Source organism: Tachysurus fulvidraco, chromosome 14 (assembly GCF_022655615.1).
Source record: "Tachysurus fulvidraco isolate hzauxx_2018 chromosome 14, HZAU_PFXX_2.0, whole genome shotgun sequence".
Taxonomy (NCBI): Eukaryota; Metazoa; Chordata; class Actinopteri; order Siluriformes; family Bagridae; genus Tachysurus; species Tachysurus fulvidraco.
The window spans coordinates 7,238,702-7,261,421 of NC_062531.1; the positions used below are offsets into that span (position 1 = coordinate 7,238,702).

General features: G+C 37.4%; 3 protein-coding genes across 9 annotated transcripts; 1 reads left to right on the top strand and 2 right to left on the bottom strand.

Moving 5' to 3' along the window:
• Positions 1-496: 496 nt before the first annotated feature.
• LOC113634297 (tumor necrosis factor receptor superfamily member 14-like) lies at positions 497-13,821 on the bottom strand. 4 transcript variants are annotated; one of them, XM_047799920.1, is made up of 6 exons: positions 13,757-13,821; positions 1,909-2,090; positions 1,278-1,403; positions 1,007-1,162; positions 806-893; positions 497-701 (listed from the first exon to the last, which is right to left on the bottom strand). In XM_047799920.1, the coding sequence occupies exons 2-6, from the start codon at positions 2,024-2,026 to the stop codon at positions 512-514; spliced, it is 678 nt and encodes a 225-aa protein (XP_047655876.1). In that variant the 5' UTR covers positions 2,027-2,090; positions 13,757-13,821; the 3' UTR covers positions 497-511. The 4 variants fall into 4 exon arrangements, with proteins under 4 accessions (XP_047655876.1, XP_047655875.1, XP_047655878.1 ...); XM_047799919.1 differs by lacking the exon at positions 13,757-13,821 and adding an exon at positions 9,704-13,427; XM_047799922.1 differs by lacking the exon at positions 13,757-13,821 and adding an exon at positions 5,127-5,145.
• mad2l2 (mitotic arrest deficient 2 like 2) lies at positions 13,580-17,862 on the bottom strand. Its single transcript, XM_027133203.2, has 8 exons — positions 17,502-17,862; positions 17,298-17,416; positions 16,709-16,780; positions 15,862-15,962; positions 15,642-15,736; positions 15,326-15,399; positions 14,209-14,301; positions 13,580-14,084 (listed from the first exon to the last, which is right to left on the bottom strand). Exons 1-8 carry the CDS (start codon positions 17,539-17,541, stop codon positions 14,037-14,039), a joined length of 642 nt encoding a protein of 213 aa, XP_026989004.1. The 5' UTR covers positions 17,542-17,862; the 3' UTR covers positions 13,580-14,036.
• Positions 17,839-20,996, top strand: smim1 (small integral membrane protein 1). 4 transcript variants are annotated; one of them, XM_027133206.2, is made up of 3 exons: positions 17,839-17,973; positions 19,465-19,591; positions 20,618-20,996. In XM_027133206.2, exons 2-3 carry the CDS (start codon positions 19,500-19,502, stop codon positions 20,739-20,741), a joined length of 216 nt encoding a protein of 71 aa, XP_026989007.1. In that variant the 5' UTR covers positions 17,839-17,973; positions 19,465-19,499; the 3' UTR covers positions 20,742-20,996. The 4 variants fall into 4 exon arrangements, with proteins under 4 accessions (XP_026989007.1, XP_026989008.1, XP_047655879.1 ...); XM_027133207.2 differs by lacking the exon at positions 17,839-17,973 and adding an exon at positions 18,760-19,005; XM_047799923.1 differs by lacking the exon at positions 17,839-17,973 and adding an exon at positions 19,031-19,262.
• The last annotated feature ends 1,724 nt before the right edge of the window (positions 20,997-22,720 follow it).

The window sequence follows — 22,720 nt, forward strand, 5'->3', positions numbered from 1 at the left end:
ATTTTTATTAACAGGACTTGTTAAAGAGTACAGGGGCAAAGTCAAGTTCTTTTTATTTATTAATTCCTCTGCCAGAGAATATTATTGCACTAAGAAAGCAGATTTCTTGACTGCTTCCCTGCTAACCAAATAAAATTAAATAAAATAAAACAGTGATGCAAATGAGCCCCCAAAATTGCGCAAGGGGTGGTCCAGTTTTTTTTTTTTTATTATTGCAATAATATGAAAATTTTTTAAGCAAGTGTCATGGCCATGCAATGAAAAAAATAAGGTTTCGATGGTAGTCAATTGGGCTGCAAAAAATCGAGGGTGAAAAAATCGAATCTCATGCTCAGCAAAAACTAACAATGCATAAAAACCAATGTTGTTAGTAATCTTTGATGTATCTAAGACTGGAATCTTTTGGGATCATGATACATGGTCCTGTTACATTCTGTAACAGTAATGGTGTCCAGGACAAAATGTAAAAGTGTGTAAAAAAAAATATACACGAATACTGTATATAAAATGTTTATTCACAGGTAAAATGGTGACTTTTTCCTTTTTTTACCCAAAATAAAATGACAAGCAAGATGACCAGCACCAATAGAGATGGCACCAAAATCCCAATGATGAGGCCCAGATGTGACGGTTTATGACTGCACACTGCATCACTTGACTGTGTTCCCTGTGTGATTGTTATCTGCCCCAAAGACTCACATCTGTAAAGGTGAGTAATATAAAAATATCATTAATAATGATATTTTCACCTCATTTATAAATAGAGTTCACAATACAGAAAATGTGACAGTCGTCTTATATTCACTTTGTATGTGGTTTGCAGTGCATAAATGAACCATCTGAATATGTCTCCTCTGAGCAGTCCTTACACACTGTATCCATCAATGATGTTCCTGTAAAGTTTTATATATATGCTGAATGAAGTTCATAAAACTGTTTGACAGAATACAGTTGAATTTTAATGAAACTTTATTAGGTATATTTAAAATAATGTTAAAATGCTAACCATTCTGGTAGGTGTATTGCCCAGGAAGGCAGGTGGAGTGCTCTTGGGCTTTTCTGCAGCTCTCACCCTGAGTTTCTATACAATAATATCCTGTCATAGGCTCACAGTGTGCATCTGAAGTGTACGAACATTTATGTTTTACATGTAATCCATTACCTTTGGAAAGAAAACAATACACATTACATAAAAGTGTCCTATATGATTATTTAGATATTTTATTAGAGGTTTTCTAATGAATCTTGTGAAGTTACAGGAATGAGCACATCTTCACCTTCATCACACACAGCACAGGGAAGACATGCCGTCAGTCCATTCGGGGCATCAGTGTAGGTTGATCCAGTGCACGTTTTACACTGTGTGCCTAACTGACTGTTGCAGTGTTTAAGCACATGGTGACCTGGACAATAACATTTTATTCTCAAGCATTTCTCATGGTAAAAACATCTAATGGTAAAAGTATTTAACTATTATCTGTTCATAGCATTGTGGTCCAGTTTTGGCCACTTCCTCTTGGCAAATTTTTTTCAGTTCTCCAAGCTTACAAGGATTCTTCTGATGGATTTGGAATTTCGAAATCCTACATGAATATTCAATTGGATTTATGTCAGGAGATCCATCCAAGGCCTTCTTTCTCCAGAATAGAAAGTATATTGTTTGTTTTTGAATTAAATATACTTTTTAGTTAATATTTGTTTTTTATCAGTTCAAAAAACAATTAGTATATCTGAAGTGGATATAGGCACTGGAAGTATAGCAAAAAAATGCTTATTTTACCATGCTGTAAAGCTTCAATATTTTAGTGTTGCTTGGAACAATGTACATTTATTGTATTTGCAATTACATCTTAGTCAATTAAGAAAGATAGGATTCAATAACTAGATAATAAAAATAAGGTAACCTACCAGGAGCACACATTGGACAGCATTCTCCATGAATTTCATACTCTGCAGTGTTGCATGCTGTGCAGCTCATTACATTAATGAGCTTCAGTATTACTGGATATACAGCATATAAACGCATGGCAGATGGGGGAGCTTCACTACTTGTAGTACAAGGAAGGAAACATCTGTGTGCTCAAGTACACCTGAAAAAAATCAATAACATTTTATATAAACTCAATATCAAGATTAATTTAACACAAATTAGCTGTTGTACTCAATTTGGGGTCTGTGAATCGCATCCAGCAGGAACTGTGTTTTTTTTTCTTCTTTTGTTTTGGTTTTTTTTGTGGTGGTGGTATAAACTACTACAGTATTAACTGATATTATAACTTATAATAAAGTAAATACATTCCTTGACTTTGACTCAATATTTCCATCACAACAGAAAAGCAATCGCCTATATTAGGTTTTTGATGCCTTTACATATTTCACATAGTAACTGAAAAAAGAAACTGAATCTTAACTGAAATAGCAGTTGTTAAACTTTTCATTTTCCATTGAAAGGGGAGTTTGTTTGACTTTTCTCAGTGCAAACAGATGCATTTTTTGAGATTATCTTAAACCACCAAAGCTTCTTGTTCCACAAAAAATTTTATAAGTATACTTGTTTGTAAATATAAGATATCAGTTTCTCAGCCGTTCTCAGTTATCTGGTTAAATGCCTGCTGTTATATTGTCCAAGAAGAAGATATATTGGAAAACATTATTTATGATGAATGAATTAATGACTGAACGAAAGAACCAACAAATGAATGAATTTACACACAGTAGATCACTAGCTTATTTAAAATGAACTAGAACACACAATATACAATATATGTTGTTGTTGTTGTTGTTTTGAAAGAAATCATATTCTAGAGAAATTCCAATACTTGTCCCTTGACTCAAAAAATCCTGTACTGCTTATGATGTTTTATCTTACTGCAGCATTTGATACTGTTGACTACTCAATTCTCCTGACATGTCCAGCACAAGAAGTTGGCCTTCAAGGTCCCATACTGCAATGTGTTAGGTCATGTTTCACAATTAGGACTTTCTCTGTTATGATTGGTGATCTCTCTTTCTCCCCAGCCCCTTTGACCTCTGTTGTTCCACAGGGATCTATTTTGTGCCCTGTTCTATTTTCTCTGTACATGCTGCCACTAGGGTCAATTATTTCAAAGCACAATGTTGCATTTCATCTGTATGCAGGTGATTTATTGTGTCAAACTCTTCTGATGCACTTGAATCCACAGCTGTTTGCATGATATGAAACTTTGGTTGTCCCAGAATTGTCTGTGTAAACAGAGTAAAACAGAGTGTATTCTGTATGGCACCTTCAACCTTACTAGTTTTGTTACTGCTGGTCAAGATTTCTCGGCCCCTCATTTTAGCTAAGCAGTCAAAAATATATGGGTGACTTTAGACAACAGATTTAACTTTCAGACACACATTGATTCTGAAATCAAGACAGGTGTTGTGAAAAATTTAAGTAAAAATAATTAAGGTATTATTCCTTACAATACTATAATCAAAGTAAAGTATTAAGCCTTGCAAAATATTACAATTGGTGTCATAGGACATAAGTAGGCGATGTTGTAGGCCAGATGTAAACAAGAAAAGATGTTTATTGTAATCATAAACTTAGAAAAGTAACCAGACTCAGTGCTGTCAGGCCCAGTCAGTCTGAGCTCTCTGATCAACAATGTGTGAGGAAGTGAAAATCAAGAGTTCAGCTGAAACAGGCCTCATGAAGGGAGTAGGGCGAGACCGCTGAATCAGGCGACCAGCTGGACAGACCTGCTGAATCTGAGATTGAGGGTCTAAGGGGAACATGACATTTAGTGGAAATAGAGAAACTAAGGCTTAAAATATGCATGTGCGTGCAAGCCCAGTCTGGAAAGTGACAGACTGAGATCATAACAATGTTCAGCTCATAGGTTTAGTAAGCTTAAGGAGTCAACATAGAAATCCACTAATATACAAAGCGACATTATAACAGCAAAGGCTTAGCAAAAACAGCAATACAACATGACCAATATAATCAAGAACTTTTATCATAATTCAAACTCATAAAGCTAACCTATAATCAATCATTTATATAATCAGTAGAAATCATATACAATAGCAAGAAATGAAATGAGGAAACTTACTTATTGTAGCTGTAAACGAGGATTAATTCACAAGAAGTCTGTTATGGAGGATTGAGTGGCAAATAACTCAAGAATAAGAAGAGACAAGAAGATCTCTGGAGCACATTTTTAACAACATTTTTTAACAGCGAAGCATATTTTTTAATAACAATGCAGAAGTAAGGCGGGAAAAACAACAGGGCAGACTTGTTTTTCTGATCAATTAAAAGGGCAGACTTGTTTTTCTGGGAAATAAGAGGAAGTCTTATTGTGTATTCTGCAAAGTAAGGGGAATTTAGAAAGGAGGGATTACCTGAATGTATAGAAGGCACTTAGAGGTGCCAGGGTATATACTGAGGAGATTTCCTTTGGAGGGGGCTCTTGCTTGCTTGCTTTTTTGTGTTCGAACTCTTTGGGTTGCAGGGGGATGCTTGCGTGGGTTTTTTTCATTTGATTGCTTTTGACTTTTTTTTTTTAATTTTTCCTTGAGCTCAATGGAATTGTTGGCTGATTGGCGGCAATAAAGAAGTTTGCTCATTCTCATCCAGGTTTGGAAAGTCTTCTCATTGTTTAATTTGTATCAATTATAGTGTAACAGTAAAGTTTAGTTTAGATAAATTGTTTAATAGTTAATGTAAATAGTTAATTTTATAGTAAATACTTATAGTTAATTTAAATAGTATTCAATATTCGGCCAAAAGTGCGGTTCACCCTGCGATGTGTCCACTCGGAGGCGGGCTCTGAGTTCCGACACAGGCTTTTTCCATCTTCGCCTATTCGCAAAGGTCAAACCCTTTCTGAATCTGAGTGATCCAGAGAAAGTCATTCATGCTTTTATTAGCTCAAGGCTAGATTATTGCAACGCTCTTTATGTTAGTCAATCATGCTTGTCTGTATCGTCTGCAACTTGTGCAAAATGGAGCAGCTAGTATGTGGACCAATACTCACAAACATGATCACATCACAACAATCCTGCATTCCCTTCACTGGCTCCCGGTACAATTTCCCATACATTTCAAACTTTTTATGTTTGTTTTGAGTGCAATTAATGGCCTGGCAGCTTCTTACCTATGTAAAAGTTTTTACCAACAAAGCAGAGTTTTGCATTCTGTTGACCGAAACGTACTAGAATTTCCTTGGTTGAGGCGTAAACAATGAGGTGATCATTCTATTGCAGTGGCCAGTCTTACTCTGGAATACCCTTCCCTGAGTTACAAACCTTTTATGTGACTACAGATGTTTATCAGCTAATATGAATCTCCAGTGATGTGTATTCTGTGAGCTAATAGTATGTCACACGTGTAGACAGTTAAAATTTAACGGTGCGCAGTGGTGAAAATGGCGGCCGATGTCCGCATATTGTTTATTTTATTCGTTAATTATGGCTCCGAAGCATTTGTGGGTTATTTCAGTGTGTGTGGAAAACAGCTATGTGTGTAGTGCAATGGTAAAAGTGTAAAAGGTTCATTTGAATGTACAACATAACACCAGTTATGGCTGCGGCCTTGTTTATGGGCGCACACATGTTAATGTTATAGTGATACAGATTCAGATCATAGAACTGGGCGCCAAGTTATGAGACATATGTGTATTATTGAAGTTTGGGTTCTTATACAGTAAATGTAACACAGTTTAACTGCAAATGGAATTTATTCTGTTGTATAAAGTGAACACTTACAAAATGGAGTTATTACAAAAATACTCCTTTTGGATAAAAGGACAAAGATGCAGGGTGTTTAAAGGAAAAAGGATAAACGTGATTGATGTTAGACCAAAAATGGAATTTAAAGAGAAAATGTTTGTTTTTGGTTTCATACAAATGTTTGAGTTAATGTTTGTAAAATGTGTGAGGCATTTATGTGAAAGTAGACCTTTTGAAGAATATAAGGAAATTGTTATCCAAATGTGGATATAACCTGTGCTTCAATACAAAGCAGACAAAAATAACAGAAAGTGATTCATGATTGCAGATGCAAAGTTAAAATGAAGTTGAAAATAAAGATAATCCGTGTTACTGGAGAATGAGCAACAGTTGTCCTGCGTCGCTGATTTCTCAGGAATATTTCTGATATTTTCAGTTTCAGGATTATCTATATATCTGCCAGCGGGGGCCTAGCAGGGGCCCGCTACACACACATTTAGAATGGCTTTCATCACACTTAACACACTGCTTACAGTGTGATGCAGATGTAACGTAATGTTTTTCAAAATACTATTTACCTGCTTTAAAGGTTTAATTAAGAGGTTTAATGGATTTCCCTCGGAAAATTTGAGAGAAAGTTGTTCTGAGTTGCATTTGTGGTATTATTCGTGGTGTCACTTCCTTCAAGACATCTTCATTTCTTTGTCAGTACTCAGAGTTCCATACACTTGTATTCCCTATTCCATAATTTCACTGATTGTATTAAAACTTATAGCATGCATGCAATAGATGAGAAGGTGTACAAGTTTCACCTAACCTAAAACCTGGAGATGGATAACTCTCACGGTTGGAAGAGTTAGCTGAATGAAACACAAACTACAACCTAAACCTAACCACAGATAAAACATTTTAGTGTCGTAGTGTGTCAATGGTTTTTAAGCATCCTCATTCATAGCTCAAGCTAGTTTCTTCAAACATGTTTTTTTAATGTTTCACAATTCTTTTAAAAAGGAGAACTTTTTTTTTTCTCTTGCTTTCACATGTGTTAAATTTGCAAAGGTGCAAGATGAACATGAGTTATGGAAACTGAAACAAGACACAATGGTCTTAAAACCCAGTGTGTTGAAGTGATAAAGTTTGATTTCCAATTTCTGACTAGTGTACAAAAGTGCAAATACATATACAGACAGAGAGAGAAACTTGTTGCCAGCTATATAGAGAGATCATATAAGATGTGGGCCATGGAAAGAACATCTGAGTAAGAATCTGCACCAGACGTCCAGTATCACTGTCAACCAGTATAACCAAACTGTTTCATGAAATGTGGTTCCTGGGTTTAATGTTTTAGGATACTGTAAGTGCATATTCACATAGACATTCTAAAGGGAAAGTATTGTTCTGATGTGGATGTGGCACATAGCAGAAATACTACTTCTGTTTATTGTGAAATTGCAGAAGTCCCAAATTACTAATCAACCATTACATCCTCATTTAAAATAATCTCATTGCCTGAGCCTGGGAAGGATTCCCATTCAGGGAGCAAACCCAGCCAGCTAAGGCTCAGAGCCATTCCCAAGCCCAGATAAAATGGGAGGTTTGATGTAAAAACCTGTGCCAAATTTGATGTAAAAACCTGTGCCAAATCAAATATGTGGACTAGATGAACCGCTGTGCCGGCCCTGAACAGGGAGCAGTCAAAAGAATTACATGAGTTTCTGACATTAAATACTAATATATATATATACACACACACACACACACACACATACAGTATATGTATATCCAATATAATGTTATGTATGAATAACCATATAAATGTATAAATCCAATCCTACAAACTTTGTAAGTGGACTAACAAGAAGTAAATAATATTATGACCGTGTAAATCATGAGCTCTTTAAAAACACCAGATGGTACAGAGGTATAAAATATTTTAATAATACATTGATAAAATGTAAACTTTCACTTTAACTGAGAATTTAGAACAAAACAAAAACACACGCCAGGGAGAAAACAAACAGACATCTGCACAAACACGTACACACTTGTACAGTTTATCTCCCACAAAGTGCATATGTAACAGTTTAATTTACTCAATCACAAATCACTCCGACCAGTCTGTTCTTTTTCTTCTACATAATTTTAAAAAAGGTAACCAGTTTCAAAAGGAGTTTTTTTTTTTGATGACAGGAGTTCCTCCTGAAAATCCTGGTGTACTTAAAGCATTGAAATGAGGCTCAGAATAAAATATAAGTTAATTAATTTAAAAAAGGTGTGTTTCTTTTTCATGCTGCTTGTCCCTTGTGTGCACGTTCCTCCACATAAAGTTGCATCTGTTGAAAGTGAGAATGTGGGTGCAGCAGTGCCTGTTTTTCCACACTTCTGTCAAGCGTATGGTTATTGTAGGAACTATTTGTCTATTTTTGTTTGTGTAATGTTAGAATTTTGTTTATTTGTATAGTTTATTTTTTGGTCTTTTGTGTTAATTTATGTTAATTATAATACGTTTACTTTTCTTTGTATTTTTCTAATTGGATTGGGTTTTCTATTGGGTTAGGCCATGTGCACCCATAGGGGATAAAAGGGGTTTAGTTGTGGCAGCCCAGAATGCACCTGGGTTGGGCACAAGGAGCAGGAGATGCAATTGTTTGTTTGCCTGCAAACCCCTGCAAAATAAAGTTCACCAAACGCATCATCTGGCTTGGACTCAATCTTTTAACTGAGTAAACCACAACCCATGGTGTATCTTGGTGATTAATTGAGTTATGTTTGATAAATTTTTTATTACATTTAATTTGACCAATGGTCACTACAACTGTAAAAAACCTGCAAAGGACGATTTATCGAAGTCATATCTTGTGGATTATTGTTGATTGATGCACGGATGGCTGCATAGCGATTGTTTAATTCATTGCCTTTGTTGTCTGGATGCAGAAGGCGGGAAAGGCCTCGCCCACAACCAGTGCTCCCCCTCCCTTCATTATTCCACATTCCCTAATTATGACTGCTAATGCTGTACAAGAAAACGGCCAAACTATTGGGGGTTGATGACATGGGCGTAAATTTCATTTAACAGTAGGGGGAGACAATAAATATAAAATTTCTCGTGAGCATTTTTTCAGTGCTTTACATAAAGAAAGTAAAACTATCATAAAAAAGTAATCACAACAATGAAAACAAGTATTTATACAACAAGCTATTGTAAACAAGCTAACGTTAACTAGATAAGTCATATTTTAATCGCTAATATAGCAGATTCATGGAAAATTACATCGGTAATCAGCATTTTTGCCACAACTACATTAATTGGGCCGCAGCCACACACCTGACTCATGTGTGCAGAGTAGGTGAGATGTACTTGGAAAGCAGGCAGTGCGTCAAACCACTGTGAGGAAGGAGTGGGGGAACTCAACTGTCTCTAAATGCATTTTTTTTGGGGGGGGGTGTTCTACTTACACAATTATTTAGGTATATATATATATTTTTTCACAATAGACAGTGCGATATTTTTTAATCATTTTTTGGGGGGCACAATCCTCGGATGGGGGGGATTTACGCCCATGATTGATGATAGCAATCTATTCTGAAATACAATTGTCAAGAGGATTTGAATTAAAGACTGGATCAAAAGTGCAGTACCTTTACGCACCACCTCGCAACAATTGGAACAATAAAGTATTGAATAACACTATGCAAAACTGTGCCCCCTTCTTCCTCTCTGTGGATTGGAGCAAAATGTGGACGTCTCTTCTAAACTGAGTCAAAAATATATGTTTAAGGGCTTGAGCTTTCAAATTGAAATGTCCCAAGAAAAAAAGGAAAGCAAAATGCAAACAAGCAAAAAGGTTAATGGAGGACCTAAACATTTTCATGAAATGAAGCAACAATGCCAATTCAGTGTCTTCACTCCTCAGAAGCTTTATTCAATGTCTCCCCCCCCCCCCCACCCCCGAATGAACTGACAAAACAAAATGAATACTTTGCAAATAAAGTGAACACTTACTGTGAATTTGCTGACCATATTAGGTTGTGTGATGTGATGGGCATCAATATGTGTCTCCAAATACGAACAACAAAAGGAACAACTCGAACTTCAAACACAACTTGCTTAGCATTTGCAGAAGTTTTTGAAGTGTTTGAAGTTTGAGTCGTTTCACTTTACCTTTCACTTTCTGTTTAAATTTTTTCTTCTTGTGCTTCAACTTCATGTTTTCTATTCAGAGCAGCAACATGTACAGTAAATTGGAGACACTGTCATCTGGACATACACCGTCCACATTACTGCAATCCATGTGCTGAATTGTTTGTTCCAGAGCAGAGAGACAATGTCAATGATGCGCATTTTACCACCACAGTGCAACCACCAGCTGGCCGTCTTAAACAAATATAATTTCAGAATGTATATCAAAATGAAAATGCAGACTTCAACATCAATAAAACGGCTCAGCCTATCCAATGAACAAATGCAAATTTGCAACCATAAGTCATGCAAAGGCAAAATGACATCACTGCTATGTTGGTCCAGCAAAATCTGAGCTCTGTTCTGCCCCCACGAAATATTCAGGGATATCACAGAGCTAAGAGTCTCCTTGCAGAACATTTTGGTAACGAACATAAAATCGCATATGCATTTATGGAGACGATCCACAACTGGCCGTCAATAAAAGGTAAGGACATTAAAGCACTGCAGTCATTCTCCCTGTTTCTCAGAGGATGCTCAAATTTAACTGAGTACATTGCTCACATGAAAGAGCTGTCTGCCTTACAAACTAAGGGAAAGATGGAGAAATGTGGCTTGTGACCTTCAGATGAGGCGTGACCAGAGAGCATTGCTTATTGATGTTGTTGCCTTCATTGAAAAACAAATAAAAATTGCATCTGATCCACTTTTTGGCAACATTCAAGACCGCCAGCACTCCATACCCAAGAACACTAATAGCAGCCACCTAAAGCAAAAGAAAAGGTGTAATGCCACCAATGTTACAGTAAACAAAACAGGAAATAAAAACATGTCCTCTGTAAATTATTGTTTATGTTGCCAACTGACTCATCACACAATGGATAAGTTTCTTCAAAGAGAGCTGCACCTAAAGTTGGAAAAATCTGTTTTCTGGACTAATAGCACCACCGGTCTGAAATACATCCGTAATGAAACAAAGAGGTTTCACACCTTTGTCGCAAACAAAGTCTCTCTCATTTGAGAAGCCACATATGACCAGTGGAGGTATGTGAGCTCCAAAGACAATCCAGCATACAAGACATCATGAGGGTTGAGATCAGAGGACTTCCTGGAGCAGGTAGATCTACGGCCCAGGGTTCTTGTTTGAGTCTAAAGATAAGTGGCCTAAGCTGGATGTAAAGTGTGATCTAATCCCTGCTGATGACCCTGAAATAAAGAAGGATGTAACGGTAAGTGCTGTTGTAGAGGAGAGGAAAAGCAGCACCTGTTTCCTCTTCTTCTACTTTTCATGCTGGGTGAAGCAGAGGCGGGCTGTGGCCTGGTTTTTAAAGGTGAAGGAGCTCCTCACACAGTACTGTCCCAGAAAAGAAAAGACTTTATACAACAGTCAGAGGAAGATGTAATCACCAAAGAACAAAGGGTGGCACAAAAAACTCTTTTTAAACATTTTAAGAGCACACTAAAATGACAACACTTAACATGTGAGGACCTGGCAGAAGCAGAGCATTCAATCATTCAGTTTGAGCAACATCTCAAGTTCAAAGCTGATTATCAGTTCACTCAGAGCCACTAAGGGCGTACCAAAGGACAGTAACTTGTAGAGGCTAGATCCAGTGATTGACAGTGGAATCGTCTGAGTGGGCGGCCGTCTCAAGAAGGCAGAATTAAAATCAGAGGCCAAGCACCCTGTCATTTTGTGTAAAGACATGCATGTGGCAACATTAATTCTGCGGCATATTCACCAACAACTCTGACATGCAGGAAGAAACCACATGTTGTCCAGGCTGCGTCGGAGATACTGGATAATCAATGCAAACTCTGCTGCCAGAAAGGTCCTGTCAGAGTGTGTGACCTGCAGAAGAAACAGAGGAAGGCTAATGGAACAAAAAAATGCCTGATCTGCCCAGGAAAGAGTAATGCCAGATAAAGCTCCATTTACCAATGTTGGAGTAGATTATTTTGGCCCTATTGTTGTCATTTTCACTTGCCTGTCCAGTCGTGCTGTTCAATTGGAAGTGGCAAATACACTGGATGGATCATTCCTGTATTAATGCAATCAGAAGATTTGTGTGCAGACGTGGCCCAGTCTTCTCCATCAGGTCTGATAACGGTCTGGCACTAATTTTGTTGGAGCCAACAGGGAGATAAAAGAAAATCTGGCTGCTCTAAACCAGGACAAAATCCAAAGATCCTTGATCCAAGATGGCATAAACTGGCATTTCAATACCCCTGCATCCTCAAATCAAGGTGGTATCTGGGAGCACTAAGTGTGCTTTGATGAAGGATGATGTGTATCTTCAAACTGTGTTTTGTGAAGCTGAGGCCATCTTAAATGACCAACCAACCACACCAGTCTCTGAAGATTCTGATGATTTAGAAGCCCTCATGCCTAATCACGTCTTAACATTAAAGGGCAAACCTCGACAAGCAATCTTGCACCTGAGATGGATCTCAGAATACTTACCTCTTACGCAGAAACATCTGTCCTGGACATATTGTGCTGTTTGCAGATGCCGTTGGCCACGTTAATGCATGAGGCCTGGTTCCTTCTGTGCAGCTCAAGAACAAGATCAGAGTGTTGGAGAGGCTAGTGACCAAGCTCTGCCTGCTGCTGAAGGCAGCTAAAGAGTAATTCTCTTTCTTTCTCTCTGTCCTACTTCCTAATGCCCTGTCTGTGGTCTTCAGTTACAGGTTGATGAAGATGAAGAAATGACACTTCACAGTAGTATAGCTCCTTTAGTTTAGTTATTGTGTAATTGTGATTTTATGCCCAATTAGGGGCCGGAGTGTAGGAGCTATTTGTCTATTTTTGTTTGTGTAATGTTAAAATAAATAAACACAAAATACCAAAAAATAAACTAAACAAAAAAATTTATGTTAATTAGAATATGTTTACCTTTCTTAGTATTCTTCTAATTGGATTGGGTTTTCTATTGGGTTAGGCCATGTGCACCTAGGGGATAAAAGGGGTTTAGTTGTGGCAGCCCAGAATGCACCTGGGTGGGCCTATGTTGTTGTTTTTTTTATCAGTCTTTGTCAAGCCAGTTAGGCACAAGGAGCAGGAGATGCAAAATTGACTGTACAAAAAAGAACCTACAAACGCTGATTTCACAAAACAACATGCGCAACATGCATGATATTTTTGGGGTGGAGTTTTCTGCAACAGACCAGTTTTTAAGAGGTTAGGTTTGTTTGCATATCATTTTGAAAACCTGTTTGTAAATTAATATCTGCTATCTATTAACCACCTATTAACATATCAGACATAGGAGGCAGAATAGGTCTCATGTCATTAGCTCTGTAATGGTTTAAAGGGACATTTTTTGCTTACATTTCTCTCTAAATATAGTCTTTAAAAAGTAATTATAGAGAACACAGGAGAGCATAATATGACATGTCAAAGAGCTAGTGTTGACCTGACCTCTAAATTCACCAGATCTTAATCTGATCGAGAATTTGTGGGGTGCAAATAAATCTGATCCAATAAGACCCCTCCTCACAACTTACAGATGTTCATCACACCTCCAGAGTTCTTGTGGATGCTCAAAAGGTTAGAGTGCAACAAGCCCTCATTTTATTTCCCAGTATAATGTAATGTATGAATAACTATGTATAAATACAATCCTACAAACTTTGTAAGTGGACTAACAAGAAGTAAATAATACTACAACAGTGTAATTCGTTAAAAACTACAGATGGTACAGAGGTATAAAATATTTTAATAATACATTGATAAAATGTGAGAAACTTTCACTTTAAGTGAGAATTCAGGCCAAAACAAAAGCACGCGCCAGGGAGAAAGACATCTGCACAAAACCACACACAGTTTATCTTCCACAAAGTGCATATGTAACAGTTTCATTTACTCACACTCACTTTTTTGAACTTCCTGTCATGATGTTGTCACTGATTACTGCAAATCCATACATTCAGCATACAGCCGTGGATATCAAGCTGGTGAAAGGAAACGTAGAGAGTACATACACACAGACCAAAAATCACTCCCAACAGTCTGTTCTTTTTCTTCTACACAAGAAGCAAAACAGTTGTTTGACGTGTAGTCGACCGAGTTCCTCCTGAAAATCCAGTTCTACTTAAAGCATTGAAATGAGGCTCAGAATAAAAAAACAAAAACAAAAAAAGGTGTATTTCTTTTTCATGCTTGATGGCCCTTGTGTGCGCGTTCCTCCACATAAAGTTGCATCTGTTGAAAGTGAGAATGTGGGTGGTTAAATGCAGCAGTACCTAGTTTTTCACACTTCTGTCAAGATTACTGCCTAACCGCCTCTTTAAAATGTGACTATATTGCGTATGGTTATGATGATTACCTTTACTATATCGGAGGTCATTGTTTTCAGAGGGATGAGTCTGGGATCCTGCATGAGGACTTCCTGCTCATCTGCAACAATCCAGGGAAAGTCCTACATAAACACACAGACATGCTTTATATCACACATAACACAGGGATATATGCTAGGTGATCACACCCAAGTAGCACTTAAAAAAAATGAAGTTTAGAAATACAAGACTGTAAGCTCAACGAACAACTACATACATTATAAACACAGCTGAATGGTGCATAATAGAGATTTGTGTGTGATTTGTTGAACATTGAAACACCAGGACACTCAATCTGGCCAGAACAATCACCAAACTTCAGTCCTATACACTGTTAAATCTCAAAACACTCAAACTCATTGTAGATATCTGCATTTAGGGTGTTTTCACATATAGTTCGTTTTAAAAGAACCAAACCCAGTTCACTTAAAGTGAACCAGAAAAGGAACTAGCCGAATGTGACCTCAGTCCGTTTGGTGTTCACAATATAGTTGACTCAAAAAAGAACCCAGACCCTTTCGTGTTCACACCTCAATTGATTTCAGCAGACTCCCCACTTCGACGCATTTTATCACGGGTGCTCATGTACTCATTTTACGCAACATTGTAGTGCTGTTCTGTTGTACCCCCTTTCCTTCAGTTTTTGAGAAAACAGAAGAAATACTTTTACATTTTTATGTGTTGAGAATAGTTGCCGTTTAATGGCATCCTCTTTCCAAATATCAATAAGTGCACAGCTTTCTTCAAAAGACCACACAACTCCGTGACCTGCCATGGCGAAAAGTTTTGTGTTTTCAGCAGTCACAGTAACTGAACACGGCTGCAGGTATGGCAAGCCTCCAGGGACATTTGGCGAAACGAAACGAAACGCAAAGCGGCATTGCTTTCACATGTCACACACAAATCGAACCCACAAGCTCTCTTCTGGGTCCTTTTAATGGGTCTCAGTTCACATGGTTTGTTCACATATACACACTGAACCTCTCCGAGAGCGTTTGGAGGGCTCAAACGAACTAGGTGTGAAAACACCCTAAGTGTAAGTAGGCATTGGTAATATGGAGCATAGATTCATAATAATAAAATAGTAATAATAACATTTTTCCTGACCTTGATCACCTGAACTTTCTCCATGTTTCTAGTGGCAGATTCTCTGGTGTAAACTAGAACAGTAAAAGTGCATCCTGTGATAAAGAGGGAGACAAAAAATTCAGAACTGACAATTACCTAAAAATCACATTAACTCATCTCAAGCATTATTGTCATTCTCCCACATCCTTAACTCTAGAATACAAAAAAAAACAACAACAACAAAAAGAACCTGTTATGTACGTCTACATTATTTTCAAAAACTTTAAAAAAAAAACAAAACAAAAAAAACTCCCAGCAAAATTTGTTGGTCGAATGACAGAAAGATTCCTCTAACCTGGAGGGTTGTTGTCTAAAACAGCATCACACACACTGATTTTCAGGATGACAGCTCTTAGTAGCTGCTCCACATGAGACAGGAGTGTATCAGAGCTACAAAGGGAAAAATACATCCACACACACCACACAAACACACAAAAACTTATGAATGCAGTGTGCAAGCCATGTGTTCTGTGGTCTTGTTTGCAGGTTTACAAGTTTGTGCTCTTGAACCTTACCTGATAGACAGCAAAGGAGGCTGGGAGATCTCAAACACAAACCTCTCCACTGGGTGGTGCTCTTTATCCATGATTACTACCACAATTTTCTCTGCCTCATTCTGCATTCAGAATAACAATACAAAATAGAATTATATATAAAAAGAAAATAGAAGATAATTTATATACAAAAACTATCAATAAAACTAAGATTTGAATAACTATACAGTCTGATGGACAGAGGTAGGAAGGATTTCCTGTGTTGCTCTGTGCAGCACCTTGGTTAAATGAGTCTGTGCCTGAACGTACTCCTGTATCCGTCCAGGACAAATAGAGCGGGTGGAAGATGTTGTCTGAGACGGCCAGCAGCTTAGACAACATCCTTCTTTCTGACACTACAGTCAGAGTGACCAACTCCACCCCCACAACATCACAGTCTTACAAATGAACTTGTTCACTCTGCATCGGCTACCTTCAGTCCACTTCCCCAGCATGAACAAGCAAAAAAAGCACTGGCTACCACAGACTCATAGAACATCTTCAGCTTTGTCCTGCAGATGTTGAAGGACCTCAGCCTCCTCAGAAACTAGAGGCAGCCCTGGCCCATCTTGTAGACTGCTTCGTAGATCTTAGTCCAGTCCAGTTATTATACACAATTTAATATCAAGCACTACATTAAGCTGTATCACGATCTACAATTCAGGCTCTTCAAAGCCTTGTGTATAATGTAAATAAAATAAAAAATGAATCTGTGATGATCATGCTGTGGAAATTACATCTGCACTGTCAGTAAAAGTAAAAGATGCTGCTTGTTAGACATTCCCAATAAACTAGAGCAAGATTTGTACTTTGTTGATGTTAATGTTACCTTCTCAATAAGTGGTTTAACACACTGCAGTGTGTCCTGGATGTACTGATTCAGCTCAGGGTGACATGACATCTGAAAGTCAAACACACATGTTCATTATAAGGGGTGTTTATAGAGAAGTGTATTTTAAAGGTATTTAGAGCCTAATCTGGAGTAGGTTTGAACTGTTCCATGCCCGAAGACCTCTGTTAAGCAGCCATGAGTTTAAAATAAACAGACTAAATTATTATTTTGCTTGACACAACAGATTCACCAAATGTGAACTGGATAATAGTTTATTGATGCGTACAGGACAGTCTTTATGATTGCAGCAGCAGTTGAAGATGAGATTATCCACTACAGCAAAGGTGGGAAGTAAACACACTGTTGGTCATTTGTACATAACGGAACATTTATAAATCATATGTGTACATAAAGAAACGTCTGCGTTATTGTTCTGCTCTTACACTGTGAGAAAGTTTCTGAAGGATCAGATCTGCATCATAGGAACAAAGTCATCATTTATATCTCTCCTAGTCTACACCTACTGAACGTGCTAATGAACCGTGCTTCAGCATCATCTTTCAGGATCACTAGGTGTATGTCTTACCTGTACAGGTACATTGTATTTCTTCCTCTTTTGGAAAATTCCGGATGGATAAACTTCTCTCACATACAGGATGAGATGAATGGCCACCTCCAGAAACTCACACAGAATATCAGCCACCACTGAAAACAGAATTATCATCAGACAACGCAGGAAGGTGTTATTAAGAAAAGAAACAATGCACCCAATGCACTTCTGTATTATCACCTTGACCGAAGTTCAAGTCCTGTCTTGTAAGAGTTGCCATATTCACGTATTAGGCAAACGGTGGGGAAATGTGGGTTAAATAGACTTGCAGATGACGAGTGTTGAGTTAAAGATGAAAACTGTCAGCTAAAATCCATGGTAGCATTTCAGTTAGTGTGATTCCTCTTTTTTTTAATATTAAATAAACATTTGCTGTCAGGCGAATAAGGCATATAACATAAAACATGTCACTTTACATCACAATAAGCATTAAACAAATGACATGAAACGTGCATAAATAGAAATGCTTTCAGATCATTTCTAATAGCATTTTGCTAATAACAACCATCTAGCTAGTAGAATTTTTTCATGTTTACTGTCGACATGCGTCGGATTTCTTCGCGGCATCAGCAGCAACCGAAGAGCACAGGCGCCCCCTAGTGTCCTGGAGCAAATACAAACCCCAGGCACAGGCAGCACACTGCTGATGGTAGTAAGTAATGTTTTCTCATGTTTTAATAATAATAATAATAATAAATAGTCCTTGAAGTGTTTTCTTTGTCGTTATATTGGGGTTTAAAAAAACAGTTACCAAATCTGTTGTAGCTCATCTGTCGGTTCTGAGATGTTTTTCAGCTTAGCATGGTTGTGATTCTTTTAATAACTGTAGGTTTCTTGTCAGCTCAAACTAATTTGGTCTTTCTCCATTGATTTCTGTCATCAACAAAGTGTTTTCTTTCGTGAGAAGGTTATTGTCTTTTTCTGGTTTCAGAAACAGCAGTTTCTGAAACCAGAAACCTGGCACCAGCAACTACACAACAGACAAAGACAGTGAGATCACACTTTAGTGGATGTGAACATTAACAGAAGCTCCTGACCTGTATCTGGATGATTTTATTCATTATGGTGCTACTGCAGGTGTACATGTGTTCGTTATTGTGGTTTCTCTCTCTCTCTCTCTCTCTCTCTCTCTCTCTCTCTCTCTCTCTCTCTCTCTCTCTCTCTCTCTCACACACACACACACACACACACACACACACACACACACACACTCACTCACTCACTCGCTCACTCTCTCTCTGAGTGAGTGAGCGAGTGATTGACTGAGTGAGTGAGTTTATAAAATGGTCATTGACTGGTGGCACAAAGTAGATGTTCCAAATAATCTGGCAACAAGACTCCACAATACAGGCAATAATTAATAAAGAGGGAAAACCGGTTATGTCTATGTTTCAAACGCTGTACTTAGTTTTGTCCAGCTCCTCATATCAAGATGCTCCAAGACACAGTAGCTTAGCCAACTGCCATTTTTAAAAGCTCTGCCTCAGCAAATACTTTTACACAGCATGAATCTTGGCCTGATTATCAGCGAGCAGTAGAAATCACAGAGGCTCTGTGCGCTTTACGACAGGCAGAGAGTAAAGGTTCAATTTAATGACCTCCCAGACATGCTGCTTTTAAGCAAAGGCATAGATAAGACAGAAAGTGGGGAGCAAATCTTCCACTCTGTGTGTGCTGAACTTCCGTAAGTACAACTCATACTTAGATAAGGTGCTAGCTGGTTGTGACATATTTACTACTCATCCTGCTGAATCAATGCATCAATAAGAGCTGCCTGGTTTTTGAAAGAGTTATTTCTTGATTAGTTTGCTTGAGTTGAAGGTCATAGATATAGTTAACAATTAATAAGTGCTTGTATAGTTTTGAAGACTTAAAGATAGAAAATCTTACAAAAGCAAGCTGTAATATATTATATATTATATTTTAGATGCAACAAAAAAGGTAAGTCATGACCTAACATGCTGAATATTTGCTCAAATCCTGGACTTCAGCCAGTCACAGGGGGACTGTCCTGACTTGCTCAATAATTGTATTTAACTTCATTCACAATGCGTAGTTGTTGTTGTTGAAGCCGGCGCCATTCCAGGAAGCATGTTGTGTTAAAGTGATAAACAGACATAATTTGAGTGTGTTTGTTTGGCAGTTGTCTCTATACACTCACAAAACGTGGGTAAGGAGATGGAGTCTGATGAAGCTACTGTACAGTACAACCGATGGAATGAAGATAACATCAACATGAACGTCGCTGCTTCTCAGTCGAGTACGAATGGGTCAGTATTTATTTATTCATCGTCTTTTGCTCAACTTTTATATATAAAAATCTACAGCACATATGCAGTAGCATCGTACTGCAGTTGTAAACAGGTAATTACAAGCTAGATTAAGCTTTAGTTTTTTTCATTGAACTATAGAACTATATAGGGTGTCCGAGTTCCGGTAGCATTTTGTGAACTCCAGGTGCTTATGTCTATGGTTTTGTTGCAGAGAATGTCCTTCTTCTGGCAAACCTTACAAAAAGGATTATTATAACCCTCCTCATTATGGGACAGAGCAGTGTGTGCTTATGTCCTCTTCCTGTAGTATAGTTCCTGTAGTTATTGGCCTGGGGATTTAAGGGAACATAATGATTTTCAGAGATGAAGTTATTTATGTATTCTCTAATCTCCCCTGTTAATGAATGACTAAGGAAATTTGGCTTTTGTGTCAACCCAATTGCACAGCAAGTCATGGATGACTGCCAGAAAATTTCTAAAGCCTCATGTGAATTAGTAAAATATAAATAGACACATGGACACATAAATTCTGATAATTAACCTTTATTAAAATACACACACAGAAACACATGTTTTCAGTGTGATATGAATCTAATTACCCACAAAGGAATTGGTATTAATTATTTTCTCTACATCTTTACCACATCTTTATGATGCCAATAAGTTTGGAGCTGGTTATACATCAAAAGAACTGTTATTAAAAAAGATATTTTAAAGATATTTTAATGCATCATATATTAATTACGATATATCCTATTTATTTTAGATACATCATTTCTTGTATATTTTTGTCAAATATTTATTTAACATCTGCAGAAATCATAATTAGGATTAGAAAATGAAGCTACTGGTAGAAGACTACAGATAGATTATAGCGACTAATCAGGTAATGATGTATGACCTTACTGTTACATCTATAAAATATGATCAGGTAATAAATATTATATAATGGACTTCAGTGTAATGTCTAGTTTAATGCATGTCTTTGACCCGTTTTTGCTGATTGTGTGTCATATGGTTTAGGATGTATAACAAACTGTGCACGGGGCAGCTGGGCGTGGTTGTGAGAGTGGCAGGATCGCTGGCTGTAATGGCTTCTATGTACATTCTTGGCTATGTCACCGGATACTACGTCCATAAATGCTGACAGTGTTACAGACATTACACAGATGTTTTCACTTTTTCCTGCAGTGTATGATGAATGCATTTACCGATTCACTGTGAAGTCCTTTATATATTCATTCCTTCATGGTGTATGAAACTTATTTTACTTGACATTCCACTTTTTCCCCCCAGTGTTATGAACATTTGTTAAAGAGAATGATTTTATTTGCTCCACTGGAATTTGTACAATGTATGCTTTGTGTCCATTTTATATGCTATTAAAACATTTTATGCTGAATGATCAGTTTCTCACTTTAATTTTCCTTAGTCCTGAGAAGAATAGAGAACAAATTACCTAAATAAAAGCACTTTTATATATTAGATAAGTAAGAGAATAAACATGATACGCCATGCAGTTATAGACAGATAATCAGTAACTCTGTGACATAAAGCAGAGCAAGCATCCGGCTGGGGTGTTTTATCTGCTTTATACAACCCCAACCTATATAGATAATGTTGTGCAATAAAAACGTTTATCACTATTCTAATTACATTAATTTCCTTACCAGCTTTTTTATACCCCTTTTCTCTCCAGTAGTATATAGGAAATGAGAATAGTTTGTCACATTATGGAGAAAAGAGCAAAATCATGTCATTTTTACAGCTTTATTGGACCTTTACACAGCCAACACTGACTCCTCCTTACATCATTTTAGAATAAACATTTCCTCTTACAAATGTTTTATAAGAACTTTATAAGTACTATTTTTTACTTAATTTATTATGAAAACAAAATTCTTTAAGTAAAAATTTCTTACATGTCCCACTTATAAATATATTATATTTATATATATATATATATATATATATATATATATATATATATATATATATATATATATAAATATATAAAATCAATACATGAGTGTACTGTATCAGCACTTGTACAGATTTAAGAATCAAGTGCTTTAGTTAAAGGTCACATCAAACAACAGACAGGTGATCAATTTGATCTTGGTTAATAACCGTGGCAATATTTTGGAAACTGTTCCTTGCCTGAGATTTGCTTGCACAACAGTCTCTATAGTTTACAGAAAATAGTGTGAATAAGAAAAAGTTGTCCATCAAGTGTTGGTCCCGCAGGCAAGAAAAAAAGACTTGTTGATAATACAGATGTGAGTGCAGAATGACCAGACTATGTGGATCTTATGAGAAGTCTATAGTAACTCAAATATCCACTCTTTACCTCTGTGATTAGCAGAAAATCATCACTGCTCTATTGAGAACAGGAATCTGAGACTCCAGTGGGCAGAAGAAAAAATCTATTAGCATTTTTAGTCTTTCAGTAATAGGTCCTTCAGTGAAAATTGAGCTTTGATTCCTTTGTTACTGCACAGCTAACAAAAAGCTCCTTTCAGTCTCGACCATAGATAATTTTAATAGTGTCCACATCTTCCTCCTTGAGATGCGTTTTATCCAACTCGTCCTTGAATGGGGAGAAGAGACTTGCATTTACTCTGATTATCCATTCCGCAATCATCTTAGTGGTATAATACACCTCCTCTTCAACCTCTATCCCTCTGGTCTTCTCCTCTCCTCTCCTCCTGTGTGAGCTATGAGTTTCTGTCTCAATGGCCGAATCTGAGAGAGGCTGCGAGTGCCGTTTGGTCTCGCATACGCTCACGGAGTCCTTAATCCTTTCTGTTATCACTCCACTGTCATTAGAGCTCAGGTTCTTCTTATCGAAACCTAGATTCCCCCTGGAATGGGAAGGTGTCATAGCTGAAGTTTTCATCCATGCCCTCTTCTTCTTTTCTCGCTGTAGAGGAGGTCTCTCTGGCTCCTGAGTGCGATCAGTCACCCTGAATGGAGCCAGACTTCTGCAGATCATGTCCACTGTGCTGGTTAACTGAGCTCGCTCCTTTTGTCTACATATTAATGTCCTGACACTTCTCGCACCGTTAGATGATACACCTGCTTTCGTACCAGTTTCTAAAGCATGTTGATTCGATATACAACTTT

Bases quoted from the DNA above. Each gene is read 5' to 3' on its own strand.
- LOC113634297 (XM_047799920.1), bottom strand. From the start codon at position 2,026: ATGCGTTTATATGCTGTATATCCAGTAATACTGAAGCTCATTAATGTA. The intron at 894-1,006 runs GTTAGCATTTTA...AAAACTTTACAG, and splicing joins GCAATACACCTACCAGAATG to GAACATCATTGATGGATACA. The intron at 702-805 runs GTGAATATAAGA...TCACCTTTACAG, and splicing joins CACTGCAAACCACATACAAA to ATGTGAGTCTTTGGGGCAGA.
- mad2l2 (XM_027133203.2), bottom strand. From the start codon at position 17,541: ATGGCAACTCTTACAAGACAGGACTTGAACTTCGGTCAAG. The intron at 15,737-15,861 runs GTAAGGTTCAAG...TTCCCTTTGTAG, and splicing joins CCTCCTTTGCTGTCTATCAG to CTCTGATACACTCCTGTCTC. The intron at 14,302-15,325 runs GTCAGGAAAAAT...GTGTTTATGTAG, and splicing joins AGAAAGTTCAGGTGATCAAG to GACTTTCCCTGGATTGTTGC.
- smim1 (XM_027133206.2), top strand. From the start codon at position 19,500: ATGGAGTCTGATGAAGCTACTGTACAGTACAACCGATGGAATGAAGAT. The intron at 19,592-20,617 runs GTCAGTATTTAT...CATATGGTTTAG, and splicing joins TCTCAGTCGAGTACGAATGG to GATGTATAACAAACTGTGCA.